Here is a 14,131-nt window from a genome sequence, read left to right on the forward strand (position 1 = left end):
AACTTGTGAATGCGACGTTTTATCAGAGACCTGATAGTTTTAACCCATTCTGACAAAGTGTCCAGTTCAACTTCTTCTCGTTTAGCCCATGCTCTGGCGTAGTCCTCAATGGAATCCATAATTATTTTGAAGTTATGGTTCCAATTGATGTGTTGGGGTTCTCTAAACTTAGGACCATGAGAAATCACCTTTCGGAGATTTTCATGTTGAATTATGTTTAGATCTCCAGTTATAACATGACCAGAGGGGCTGTAATTATAAGGCGAGTGGGAACAGTCACATGTCGGAGGGCTTTTTAAGTATTGTTCTAAGTCAAGGTCCTGCAATGCTTGTTTATAGTTAAATATTTTAGGTGCAATGGTTTTGGTGTAACTGTAGGATACAATAGGAACAGATTGATTTTGAAAATAAATAGGAATTTTAGATGTTACCTCCTTGTGATGTAGAACGTTGCCGAGATTGATTGCATCAATTCCTCTATTGGCAAAATCAACAGGAAGGAATTTCCTCTTTTCCTCATATAAAGGTTCCGATCTTACTGGTTTGAAAAGTCGGAAAAGAGCTACATCACAAATAATACTGACTAGTCTGTATATTGCAGAAAATGTATTGGTGCCTCCTTTGTCAAGTGCATAATCTCTCAAACGTTTTAGAAAATTAACTGGCAGTGAAAAGAGAATAGTTCTTATGTAATGTAACCCTAGTGGATGATGAAGATGTGAAAGAAGGCCATCAAAGCTCCCAGAGAGTGATCTAGATTTGGAAGACTTTTTAACATTAGGCCGATGGTAATGTTTTTGCCCATGACTACGTTGTTGTCGTAAGGTAGTATTAAATAAACTCATTACATTAATATCACTGCAGGCAGGACTTGACAAATTTCCTACTCCTTTAATATTGTCATTGCAACCATATGGCATTGCAGTCCCTAACTCCCTTATCCAGAAATTTTCTCTATCTTTGCGGAAAGGAGTACTTAGTACAGGGCTATTTGTGTGGTGATAAATTTTCTCAATGATGCGTACTTTCATAGATAAAGAAGGATCATGGTCCGGTTGATTAAAATGGTTATAAAGAACTCTAAATTGAGGATCTTTATTATCAGACCGGTGTTGATTCATTCTTTTACGCAAAGTTTGACGAGTTTCACCAACATAAAGTAGTCCACACAAAGTACATTCGATTCCGTACACGACATTGTCCGTGGAACAGTCCAGAGGCTCGAAAGATTTAGTATAATAAGTTTTAGATGTTAAATTACTAGTGAAATCAGGAGTCGTGATTAACATATCACATGTCTTACATGTGCTCCTTTTTCCTTTTTTATGTTTACAAGAAGAAATTATAGGTGTTGATTCACTTGTAGCAGGTGTCTTTAAACAGTCAAAAATATTGACACAACATGGCTTTAATTTATGAAAGGTATCTATGAAAGGTATATGTCTGTCTGGCAATTATCATCTGACCATGACCTACTTTTCATGGTTCATTGGTCAATCTTAAGATTTCCTGGTTAAGTTTGTTTCTTGGATACTATATGCAATAGGTCAACTATATCAAAATCATGTAAATAAATGATTGTATCGTGTACATGTTTGTATGGTAGTGTTCATCTGACCTTGGTTTAATTTTCATGGTTCATTGATCAATGTTAAGTTTTACTGGTTAAGTTTGGTTTTTAGATGTGCAATGGGTCACCTATATTTCAAGAATAGTTGGTGTGTAGAATAATTGTAAGGTGTACATGTATTTCAAAATTGGTTTTTCTGACTTGAACTCATGTTCTTGAAGCGTGTTACATTCATGTGGAAGATGCCGTAAATCGTTATATTTAGGACTATCGACATATTATCAATAATTAGTAAAGAAAGCGATAGTATATAAGGTTTTGGAAATCATCGATGAACTTTCACCCGATAAAATTTTTATATACATCAACGTTATTTTATTTTGACATGATATCCTACTAAATAAGACTTGTATGCTTAATAGTTATCCCACAAGGACGCGGTGTGTCAGTGTAAGATCACCCCGAAGGCCAGAGGCCATAGGGTGATCTAACACTGACACACCAAGTCCAAATGGGATAACTATTTTACATTCCAGCTGTTTTAGATTCGACGGAAAACCATTTACAATTCATAAAATCTAGTTTAGAATGCCACACAACCATTATAATATACTTTATATATTACTATATGATGTATACCCTCAAACACGATGAGTAGATATCAAATAATGTCAACTCGCCCCACTTGCCAATCGGCCCACACTATATCGCCACTTTATAAAAAAATCTCCCCACTCTTGTTTACCGACTCGCCCTACTTTTGAAAAAGTGTAAAAATCAAATTGAACAATCAGTCTGAAAACTCACTTATTCATGTTATTAACGAAAAAGGTTTAAACCCCACGGAATAAAGGTTTGACAACTCGCTCCACTTATAAAAAGATCTTGCTTCCTTTAAGTATGTCAAATTCCTATGAATTCGTATCCAGTCGTCCTGGTGTAGTGGTATGTGTCGTAGTATAATAAAGATAAAAAAAAATGTGTCGTGGCTTGATATGCTAAAGGTCTTGAGTTCGAATCCCAGCATAAACACTGGATTTTTTTCTACGTGAATTTTGATAGATAGTCTTTTCCGTATAATTAATTATAAGTTTTATAGTGGATTTGACATTTCCGCCAAAATGTTACATACCAGAGGAAAGCATGCATAACAAAGAAACTCAAACTGGGGTTATCCGGCTCAGATCACCCACTGGGGTGATCCGGCTCAGATCACCCCTGTTAGAACAAAGGGGCTGGGATGTAACTTCACAGAATAGTCAAAACCATACTATATAAAACTTATATATATGCCCTCACAGAATCAAAGCTAGTATATAATAGGACATTTGTCTCATATACATACAACCAATATCTTTACATTTATCTAATTTCATAAGCCTATAATGTCATCGTTTTACACTAGCTACTTGACTATAGATAGATGTTTTGTCATTTGAATGTGTTACATATACCAAATATATTATGTGTACCCACCATTTGACATTGCAAGAACTGTAAAACTCTCATACAGATTCAAAGCAAAAAATAGGTTCAATAACTCCCTAATCAAATAGACAGTGATTTTTTTTCCTTTTCTTATCTATTTTGCCAACTATTCTTTATACTTTATATGTTTGCTGTTCATTATTCTCTATCCTTTATTGTTTTGCCTATTTGATTTTCTTTCTGTTCTTCATGTTTAGTCTGGAATAACAAATTGTTCTCTATTTTGTTAACCTCAACCAGACCCTCATATATTAAAGACAAAGATTTTTTTTTCTCCGAAACTAGTCTTTTTGATTGAAGATATAATGGAATATCAATGGCAATTTGAATAAATGAAATAAACAATTTCTAAAATACAACAAACAGTTTTATTACAGTGAAAAATCAAAATATCCAAGCAAGCATTCAGTATATATAATGTCTTCTTTCCAGCATTTCTTTTACACATTTGACCGCGTAAGTTCTACTTGTTTATTTTATTAATAAATTATTTATGACACGGCTGGTAATCTACACACGCAGAACATTTGGTTCTGCAATGAAAACCGTGAGAGGATTTTCCGGTTGTGCTTGAGTGGAGTAATTGTCACCGCTTCAAAAGGTATGCACATTTCTAAATCTCAATTTTCTTATTCAACTGATCAAAATATTGAAAATAAGAGAATGCTATGCTGTGGTGAATACTTTAACGAAGAGATACATGTATCATTTACTGTTGTACGTAGAGTTGAACTCCTACAAAATCAGTTGTCCCACAAGAAATTGCCTAAAAAACTGACATTTCAATTTTGAAATGGTTCTATTTACAGACCTACAAGTTCAAATTTAGGTTTTTTTTCGGGCAATGAGTATGAATGTTGTTTTTGGCGGCGTGTGCGCTGTCCGGTGTTGAAAGACGTCTTAATGATTCCAAAAACAACATTTTTCCATGAAGTCATGCGTGAGGGGATCGGTTCTGATTGAGGACATCGTGAATGCGTGAGGGGAAGTACAAACATTTTTTTTTAATCTTTGGCTTTGTGACTTTTGTTGACTCAATAAATGTGATCAAATCAATGCTGATTAAAAAGCACAGATTTATCCTTATACTTTAATAGATGTAAACTGATCACTGATTCAATGAAATAAACCTATTAATTATTTGTTCAATTTCAGAAAATGCCATTGTTCAAAATAAAAAGGAAAACAGGACTGAAATTGACCCTCTACAAAAAGCCATGGAGATACAAGTTATCCCCGCCCTAGAAGCGAACTAAACACTCTGGGAGTAGTCCTGTCGTCAAATATACGTCACAGAGATCACCACATATATCTAAGAAAATTATATCGCCGATGAAAACTTCGACACCTCTTAGACGAAATCTGTTCGCCCAAAATCACGAAATATTCGAAACAACAAAGGCAGATATACAGAATTAATTATTCACCAACATCGATGTGGGCAAATAATCGGTCTAGTTTTTACTTGTAGCAAGAAAACAAAATCGTTGACAACATTTTTTGTCTTTTTTCTTCGTGAAACATATTATAAAACCTATAGGTTCCTACAATTATTTCAAAATCAAATCTCATAAACTTTTTTAAGCACACTCACGTATGTTTTTTTTCATGAACAATGTAGCCAAATTTAAGTAAGTTTCAACGACTCATAGCTTGAATATAAAGAAATGATGTGTACCTCCCCTCACGCATTCACGATGTCCTCAATCAGAACCGATCCCCTCACGCATGACTTAATGAAAAAATGTAGTTTTTGGAATTATTAAGACGTCCATCAACACAGGACAGCGCACACGCCGCCAAAATTAACATTCATACCCATTGACCGAAAAAAAACTAAATTTGAACTTGTAGGTCTGTAAATAGAACCATTTCAAAATTGAAATGTCAGTTTTTTAGGCAATTTCTTGTGGGACAACTGATTTTGTAGGAGTTCAACTCTACGTACAACAGTAAATGATACATGTATCTCTTCGTTAAAGTATTCACCACAGCATAGCATTCTCCGATTTTTAATATTTTGATCAGTTGAATAAGAAAATTGATATTTAGAAATGTACATACCTTTTGAAGCGGTGACAATTACTCCACTCAAGCACAACCGGAAAATCCTCTCACGGTTTTCATTGCAGAACCAAATGTTCTGCGTGTGTAGATTACCAGCCGTGATGAGACATAACTAATGTTTTGGTCAAATGTGCCTACCAGACCTCATAACGTTATCCTTATCTGTGTTTAAGGGTATGTTGTCCTTTTTGATTTATTCGGTGTTGTTTTTTTTGTTAATATTTCAATTTTTAGTAGTAGTATTGGCTTGTCAAGAAAAACTAAGTTATACTTTCAATCATTTCAAATTCGGTAATGATTAAAAGTCACTAAATAATTGTGAATTTGAGAATGGAAAAATACTAATCCGCTATTTTCCTCTTCGTGGAAAGACTATTTGAAAGGTGAACAATTTAAACGAGATATTGCCTTTTTAAAACCAAACCTTACCGATGCATTTTATAAAAAAAAAACCAAAGCAGATATTCTCCAAATTGTCGACTGACTGTCATATTCCTGACTTGGTACAGACATTTTGAAATGTGGAAAAATGGTGGATTGAACCAGGTTTTATAGCGATAAACCTTCTCACTTGTATGACAGTCGGATCAAATTCCATTTTATTTACAACGATGCGTGAACAAAACAAACATAATAGGTAAAATAGTCAAACTATGGGTACAGTAGTCATCACTGTGTCCAATCTCCAAACAAACAAATATTTAACAAAAAAGCACAGAAAACATCTATCAAATTTAAAAACTACATGCATTGCTTCGCGTGTTTGACGTAATAAAATGTGAACGCCACATAAACATTGTGTACATAAATAAACAAAGGACACTTCTTACATCACGAGACATACTTAAAAGTTTTGTTATAGTGACTTTATGAGAACATACAAAAAACATACAAAAATCAATATCAAAAGATCGGAATCTTGCCTTCATCGAATCAAACACGGTCTTAAAGTTTAGATTTGTCAAAGTAGTCTTGATTAATTTGTTTGTTGCTATTTGTTTTGAACTAGTTTAAAGTAACAACAAGTAGTCATTTGTCGACATTCTGTGTCTTTTGGTAGTGTGGTTTGCTGTTTTCAATTTTCCATATATTTATTATAGAAATAGTAACCAGTGTTCGCCACAAAAAAACAATGTGTATACATTTTCCACGGGAGCTTGAAATGGTAATTAACGATAATCTTTAACACCTGAACCTGCTATACTTTTAACAGATGGTCTTTCAAAAAAGTCATTTTTTTTAATCATCGAAAGAAGTTTAGGCCTGATCTGTTATTTGGCAAACACTATCGCCGGTTATTGCAGTTCTATTTTGTATTTCTCTAATTGCTGACTTCTGTCTTTTATTATTTGTCTTTGATGTTCCTTGATTTACTTGAATCATCTGCACATTTTTAACTGCCCTTTGTTTTGCGGTTTTCGGTCGTTCATTCGTCTGTCCTGTTGAATGTGTGCTCATCCAATTGTCACAATCGAATAGTTGCTTTTTAACGTCGTCCTCAGTAGTATCTTGTCCAAAATATTTCGATTCTGCTGTTATGTGAATTAAAGTTGAAAATCGATGATAAAGCATGCATACAAATTGGACCAATAATAAAATTCCAAAGGTAAGTGTGAATAAAACAGATATTGGGTCAATTGTTACATCTTGTGGGTCGCATTGAATTTTTAATACCAGAGAAGATTTAAATGCATCTGCTTCTGACAGAGCATATATCAATGTCACAAGAAACGTGTTAACCATAAAGATAATAATACAAACTCGATTACGAAGTTGCAGGAGTTCTTTCTCTAGTTCCAGTTTCTGTTTCCGACTCGGCTCTTTCGGAAGCAAATATTTCTTTATGAGTCCGTCCCAAAATTTGGATTCCTTTGGATCTAGTTGCTCTGCTCTGTTTAAGCCGAATTTAGACAAAAGAGCAGTATCTGAAACCAAAATAACATAGGTTTTAGTCAGAAAGATAACCGAATGATATTCTATGAATGCAATTTGAAATTGAAATATCATAATTCTGGATTTAAAAGATTATCTTTGCTTGCCAAGGGTTACAATCCAATTCCCTCCGGGTTAGCAAAGATGTAAAAGATGGACATGGAATTGAATATAAATGAATGTGACCAAGTTTGTCGACATGTTAAACATCTACTGATACATATTAATAACCTTTCTTATTCGTCTGCAAAGTCAAACCACCAGATGTCAATGCCAGTAACAAGACTTAACTATTAATAATGAGTAAAAACACGGTTTCGGGTCAGATTTGGCGAAATATACATCAAACTAGTGCACATGTAGAAAAAAAGTTCCATAGCTTCGATCTTTAAAATATGTGAAATATTAAATAATCGTTGTTTTTGAATAATAAAAAAGAAACCAGACAAAAATACGGATTTTTTTACTGGTTTTCCCTTTTGATTGTGCAAAAAACGTACAGGATATGTAGGTGCTCGTAGAAATACTTTGTAAAATGTAAATAACACGGGACATAAATGTTTAATTGATACTCAGGCATACAATTGCTTGGTTTCATTGTCAATCAATAACACAGAGAGAACCTTATCGACACTGTTGTAACGCTAAGGGGCATTGCTTGGTATCATTGTCAATCAATAACACAGGGAGAACCTTATCGGCACTGTTGTAACGCTAAGGGGCATTGCTTGGTATCATTGTCAATCAATAACACAGGGAGAACCTTATCGGCACTGTTGTAACGCTAAGGGGCATTGCTTGGTATCATTGTCCCTCAATAACACAGGGAGAACCTTATCGGCACTGTTGTAACGCTAAGGGGCATTGCTTGGTATCATTGTCAATCAATAACACAGGGAGAACCTTATCGGCACTGTTGTAACGCTAAGGGGCATTGCTTGGTATCATTGTCAATCAATAACACAGGGAGAACCTTATCGGCACTGTTGTAACGCTAAGGGGCATTGCCTGGTATCATTGTCAATCAATAACACAGGGAGAACCTTATCGGCACTGTTGTAACGCTAAGGGGCATTGCTTGGTATCATTGTCAATCAATAACACAGGGAGAACCTTATCGGCACTGTTGTAACGCTAAGGGGCATTGCTTGGTATCATTGTCAATCAATAACACAGAGAGAACCTTATCGGCACTGTTGTAACGCTAAGGGGCATTGCTTGGTATCATTGTCAATCAATAACACAGAGAGAACCTTATCGGCACTGTTGTAACGCTAAGGGGCATTGCTTGGTATCATTGTCAATCAATAACACAGAGAGAACCTTATCGGCACTGTTGTAACGCTAAGGGGCATTGCTTGGTATCATTGTCAATCAATAACACAGAGAGAACCTTATCGGCACTGTTGTAACGCTAATACACAGGGAGAACCTTATCGGCACTGTTGTAACGCTAAGGGGCATTGCTTGGTATCATTGTCAATCAATAACACAGAGAGAACCTTATCGGCACTGTTGTAACGCTAAGGGGCATTGCTTGGTATCATTGTCAATCAATAACACAGGGAGAACCTTATCGGCACTGTTGTAACGCTAAGGGGCATTGCTTGGTATCATTGTCAATCAATAACACAGGGAGAACCTTATCGGCACTGTTGTAACGCTAAGGGGCATTGCTTGGTATCATTGTCAATCAATAACACAGAGAGAACCTTATCGGCACTGTTGTAACGCTAAGGGGAATTGCTTGGTATCATTGTCAATCAATAACACAGAGAGAACCTTATCGGCACTGTTGTAACGCTAAGGGGCATTGCTTGGTATCATTGTCAATCAATAACACAGAGAGAACCTTATCGGCACTGTTGTAACGCTAAGGGGCATTGCTTGGTATCATTGTCAATCAATAACACAGGGAGAACCTTATCGGCACTGTTGTAACGCTAAGGGGCATTGCTTGGTATCATTGTCAATCAATAACACAGAGAGAACCTTATCGGCACTGTTGTAACGCTAAGGGGCATTGCTTGGTATCATTGTCAATCAATAACACAGAGAGAACCTTATCGGCACTGTTGTAACGCTAAGGGGCATTGCTTGGTATCATTGTCAATCAATAACACAGAGAGAACCTTATCGGCACTGTTGTAACGCTAAGGGGCATTGCTTGGTATCATTGTCAATCAATAACACAGAGAGAACCTTATCGGCACTGTTGTAACGCTAAGGGGCATTGCTTGGTATCATTGTCAATCAATAACACAGGGAGAACCTTATCGGCACTGTTGTAACGCTAAGGGGCATTGCTTGGTATCATTGTCAATCAATAACACAGAGAGAACCTTATCGGCACTGTTGTAACGCTAATACACAGGGAGAACCTTATCGGCACTGTTGTAACGCTAAGGGGCATTGCTTGGTATCATTGTCAATCAATAACACAGAGAGAACCTTATCGGCACTGTTGTAACGCTAATACACAGGGAGAACCTTATCGGCACTGTTGTAACGCTAAGGGGCATTGCTTGGTATCATTGTCAATCAATAACACAGAGAGAACCTTATCGACACTGTTGTAACGCTAAGGGGCATTGCTTGGTATCATTGTCAATCAATAACACAGAGAGAACCTTATCGGCACTGTTGTAACGCTAAGGGGCATTGCTTGGTATCATTGTCAATCAATAACACAGAGAGAACCTTATCGGCACTGTTGTAACGCTAAGGGGCATTGCCTGGTATCATTGTCAATCAATAACACAGGGAGAACCTTATCGACACTGTTGTAACGCTAAGGGGCATTGCTTGGTATCATTGTCAATCAATAACACAGGGAGAACCTTATCGGCACTGTTGTAACGCTAAGGGGCATTGCCTGGTATCATTGTCAATCAATAACACAGAGAGAACCTTATCGGCACTGTTGTAACGCTAAGGGGCATTGCTTGGTATCATTGTCAATCAATAACACAGAGAGAACCTTATCGGCACTGTTGTAACGCTAAGGGGCATTGCTTGGTATCATTGTCAATCAATAACACAGGGAGAACCTTATCGGCACTGTTGTAACGCTAAGGGGCATTGCTTGGTATCATTGTCAATCAATAACACAGAGAGAACCTTATCGGCACTGTTGTAACGCTAAGGGGCATTGCTTGGTATCATTTTCAATCAATAACACAGAGAGAACCTTATCGGCACTGTTGTAACGCTAAGGGGCATTGCTTGGTATCATTGTCAATCAATAACACAGAGAGAACCTTATCGGTACTGTTGTAACGCTAAGGGGCATTGCTTGGTATCATTGTCAATCAATTACACAGAGAGAACCTTATCGGCACTGTTGTAACGCTAAGGGGCATTGCTTGGTATCATTGTCAATCAATAACACAGGGAGAACCTTATCGGCACTGTTGTAACGCTAAGGGGCATTGCTTGGTATCATTGTCAATCAATAACACAGAGAGAACCTTATCGGCACTGTTGTAACGCTAAGGGGCATTGCTTGGTATCATTGTCAATCAATAACACAGAGAGAACCTTATCGGCACTGTTGTAACGCTAAGGGACATTGCTTGGTATCATTGTCAATCAATAACACAGAGAGAACCTTATCGGCACTGTTGTAACGCTAAGGGGCATTGCTTGGTATCATTGTCAATCAATAACACAGGGAGAACCTTATCGGCACTGTTGTAACGCTAAGGGGCATTGCTTGGTATCATTGTCAATCAATAACACAGAGAGAACCTTATCGGCACTGTTGTAACGCTAATACACAGGGAGAACCTTATCGGCACTGTTGTAACGCTAAGGGGCATTGCTTGGTATCATTGTCAATCAATAACACAGAGAGAACCTTATCGGCACTGTTGTAACGCTAATACACAGGGAGAACCTTATCGGCACTGTTGTAACGCTAAGGGGCATTGCTTGGTATCATTGTCAATCAATAACACAGAGAGAACCTTATCGACACTGTTGTAACGCTAAGGGGCATTGCTTGGTATCATTGTCAATCAATAACACAGAGAGAACCTTATCGGCACTGTTGTAACGCTAAGGGGCATTGCTTGGTATCATTGTCAATCAATAACACAGAAAGAACCTTATCGGCACTGTTGTAACGCTAATACACAGGGAGAACCTTATCGGCACTGTTGTAACGCTAAGGGGCATTGCTTGGTATCATTGTCAATCAATAACACAGAGAGAACCTTATCGACACTGTTGTAACGCTAAGGGGCATTGCTTGGTATCATTGTCAATCAATAACACAGAGAGAACCTTATCGGCACTGTTGTAACGCTAAGGGGCATTGCTTGGTATCATTGTCAATCAATAACACAGGGAGAACCTTATCGGCACTGTTGTAACGCTAAGGGGCATTGCTTGGTATCATTGTCAATCAATAACACAGGGAGAACCTTATCGGCACTGTTGTAACGCTAAGGGGCATTGCTTGGTATCATTGTCAATCAATAACACAGGGAGAACCTTATCGGCACTGTTGTAACGCTAAGGGGCATTGCTTGGTATCATTGTCAATCAATAACACAGAGAGAACCTTATCGGCACTGTTGTAACGCTAAGGGGCATTGCCTGGTTTCATTGTCAATCAATAACACAGAGAGAACCTTATCGGCACTGTTGTAACGCTAAGGGGCATTGCTTGGTATCATTGTCAATCAATAACACAGAGAGAACCTTATCGGCACTGTTGTAACGCTAAGGGGCATTGCTTGGTATCATTGTCAATCAATAACACAGAGAGAACCTTATCGGCACTGTTGTAACGCTAAGGGACATTGCTTGGTATCATTGTCAATCAATAACACAGAGAGAACCTTATCGGCACTGTTGTAACGCTAAGGGGCATTGCTTGGTATCATTGTCAATCAATAACACAGAGAGAACCTTATCGGCACTGTTGTAACGCTAAGGGACATTGCTTGGTATCATTGTCAATCAATAACACAGGGAGAACCTTATCGGCACTGTTGTAACGCTAAGGGGCATTGCTTGGTATCATTGTCAATCAATAACACAGAGAGAACCTTATCGGCACTGTTGTAACGCTAAGGGGCATTGCTTGGTATCATTGTCAATCAATAACACAGGGAGAACCTTATCGACACTGTTGTAACGCTAAGGGGCATTGCTTGGTATCATTGTCCCTCAATAACACAGAGAGAACCTCATCGGCACTGTTGTAACGCTAAGGGGCATTGCTTGGTATCATTGTCAATCAATAACACAGAGAGAACCTTATCAGCACTGTTGTAACGCTAAGGGGCATTGCTTGGTATCATTGTCAATCAATAACACAGAAAGAACCTTATCGGCACTGTTGTAACGCTAATACACAGGGAGAACCTTATCGGCACTGTTGTAACGCTAAGGGGCATTGCTTGGTATCATTGTCAATCAATAACACAGAGAGAACCTTATCGACACTGTTGTAACGCTAAGGGGCATTGCTTGGTATCATTGTCAATCAATAACACAGAGAGAACCTTATCGGCACTGTTGTAACGCTAAGGGGCATTGCTTGGTATCATTGTCAATCAATAACACAGAAAGAACCTTATCGGCACTGTTGTAACGCTAATACACAGGGAGAACCTTATCGGCACTGTTGTAACGCTAAGGGGCATTGCTTGGTATCATTGTCAATCAATAACACAGAGAGAACCTTATCGACACTGTTGTAACGCTAAGGGGCATTGCTTGGTATCATTGTCAATCAATAACACAGAGAGAACCTTATCGGCACTGTTGTAACGCTAAGGGGCATTGCTTGGTATCATTGTCAATCAATAACACAGGGAGAACCTTATCGGCACTGTTGTAACGCTAAGGGGCATTGCTTGGTATCATTGTCAATCAATAACACAGGGAGAACCTTATCGGCACTGTTGTAACGCTAAGGGGCATTGCCTGGTTTCATTGTCAATCAATAACACAGAGAGAACCTTATCGGCACTGTTGTAACGCTAAGGGGCATTGCTTGGTATCATTGTCAATCAATAACACAGGGAGAACCTTATCGACACTGTTGTAACGCTAAGGGGCATTGCCTGGTTTCATTGTCAATCAATAACACAGAGAGAACCTTATCGGCACTGTTGTAACGCTAAGGGGCATTGCTTGGTTTCATTGTCAATCAATAACACAGGGAGAACCTTATCGACACTGTTGTAACGCTAAGGGGCATTGCCTGGTTTCATTGTCAATCAATAACACAGAGAGAACCTTATCGGCACTGTTGTAACGCTAAGGGGCATTGCTTGGTATCATTGTCAATCAATAACACAGGGAGAACCTTATCGGCACTGTTGTAACGCTAAGGGGCATTGCTTGGTATCATTGTCAATTAATAACACAGGGAGAACCTTATCGGCACTGTTGTAACGCTAAGGGGCATTGCCTGGTATCATTGTCAATCAATAACACAGAGAGAACCTTATCGACACTGTTGTAACGCTAAGGGGCATTGCTTGGTATCATTGTCAATCAATAACACAGGGAGAACCTTATCGACACTGTTGTAACGCTAAGGGGCATTGCTTGGTATCATTGTCAATCAATAACACAGAGAGAACCTTATCAGCACTGTTGTAACGCTAAGGGGCATTGCTTGGTATCATTGTCAATCAATAACACAGGGAGAACCTTATCGGCACTGTTGTAACGCTAAGGGGCATTGCTTGGTATCATTGTCAATCAATAACACAGAGAGAACCTTATCGGCACTGTTGTAACGCTAAGGGGCATTGCCTGGTTTCATTGTCAATCAATAACACAGAGAGAACCTTATCGGCACTGTTGTAACGCTAAGGGGCATTGCTTGGTATCATTGTCAATCAATAACACAGAGAGAACCTTATCGGCACTGTTGTAACGCTAAGGGGCATTGCTTGGTATCATTGTCAATCAATAACACAGAGAGAACCTTATCGGCACTGTTGTAACGCTAAGGGACATTGCTTGGTATCATTGTCAATCAATAACACAGAGAGAACCTTATCGGCACTGTTGTAACTCTAAGGGGCATTGCTTGGTATCATTGTC

At 38.2% G+C, this 14,131-nt stretch overlaps 1 protein-coding gene across 1 annotated transcript in view; it reads right to left on the bottom strand.

The window, feature by feature from the left end:
* Positions 1 to 5,226: 5,226 nt before the first annotated feature.
* LOC139513298 (chitin synthase chs-2-like) overlaps positions 5,227 to 14,131 on the bottom strand; it is a 51,420-nt gene continuing 42,515 nt past the window's right edge. The window contains exon 11 of the mRNA XM_071301663.1: positions 5,227 to 7,050. Coding sequence (XP_071157764.1) covers positions 6,383 to 7,050 — 668 coding nt within the window. The 3' untranslated portion in view covers positions 5,227 to 6,382. The remainder of the gene's footprint in view (positions 7,051 to 14,131) is intronic.

This window comes from Mytilus edulis, chromosome 2 (genome assembly GCF_963676685.1).
Source record: "Mytilus edulis chromosome 2, xbMytEdul2.2, whole genome shotgun sequence".
Classification (NCBI taxonomy): Eukaryota; Metazoa; Mollusca; class Bivalvia; order Mytilida; family Mytilidae; genus Mytilus; species Mytilus edulis.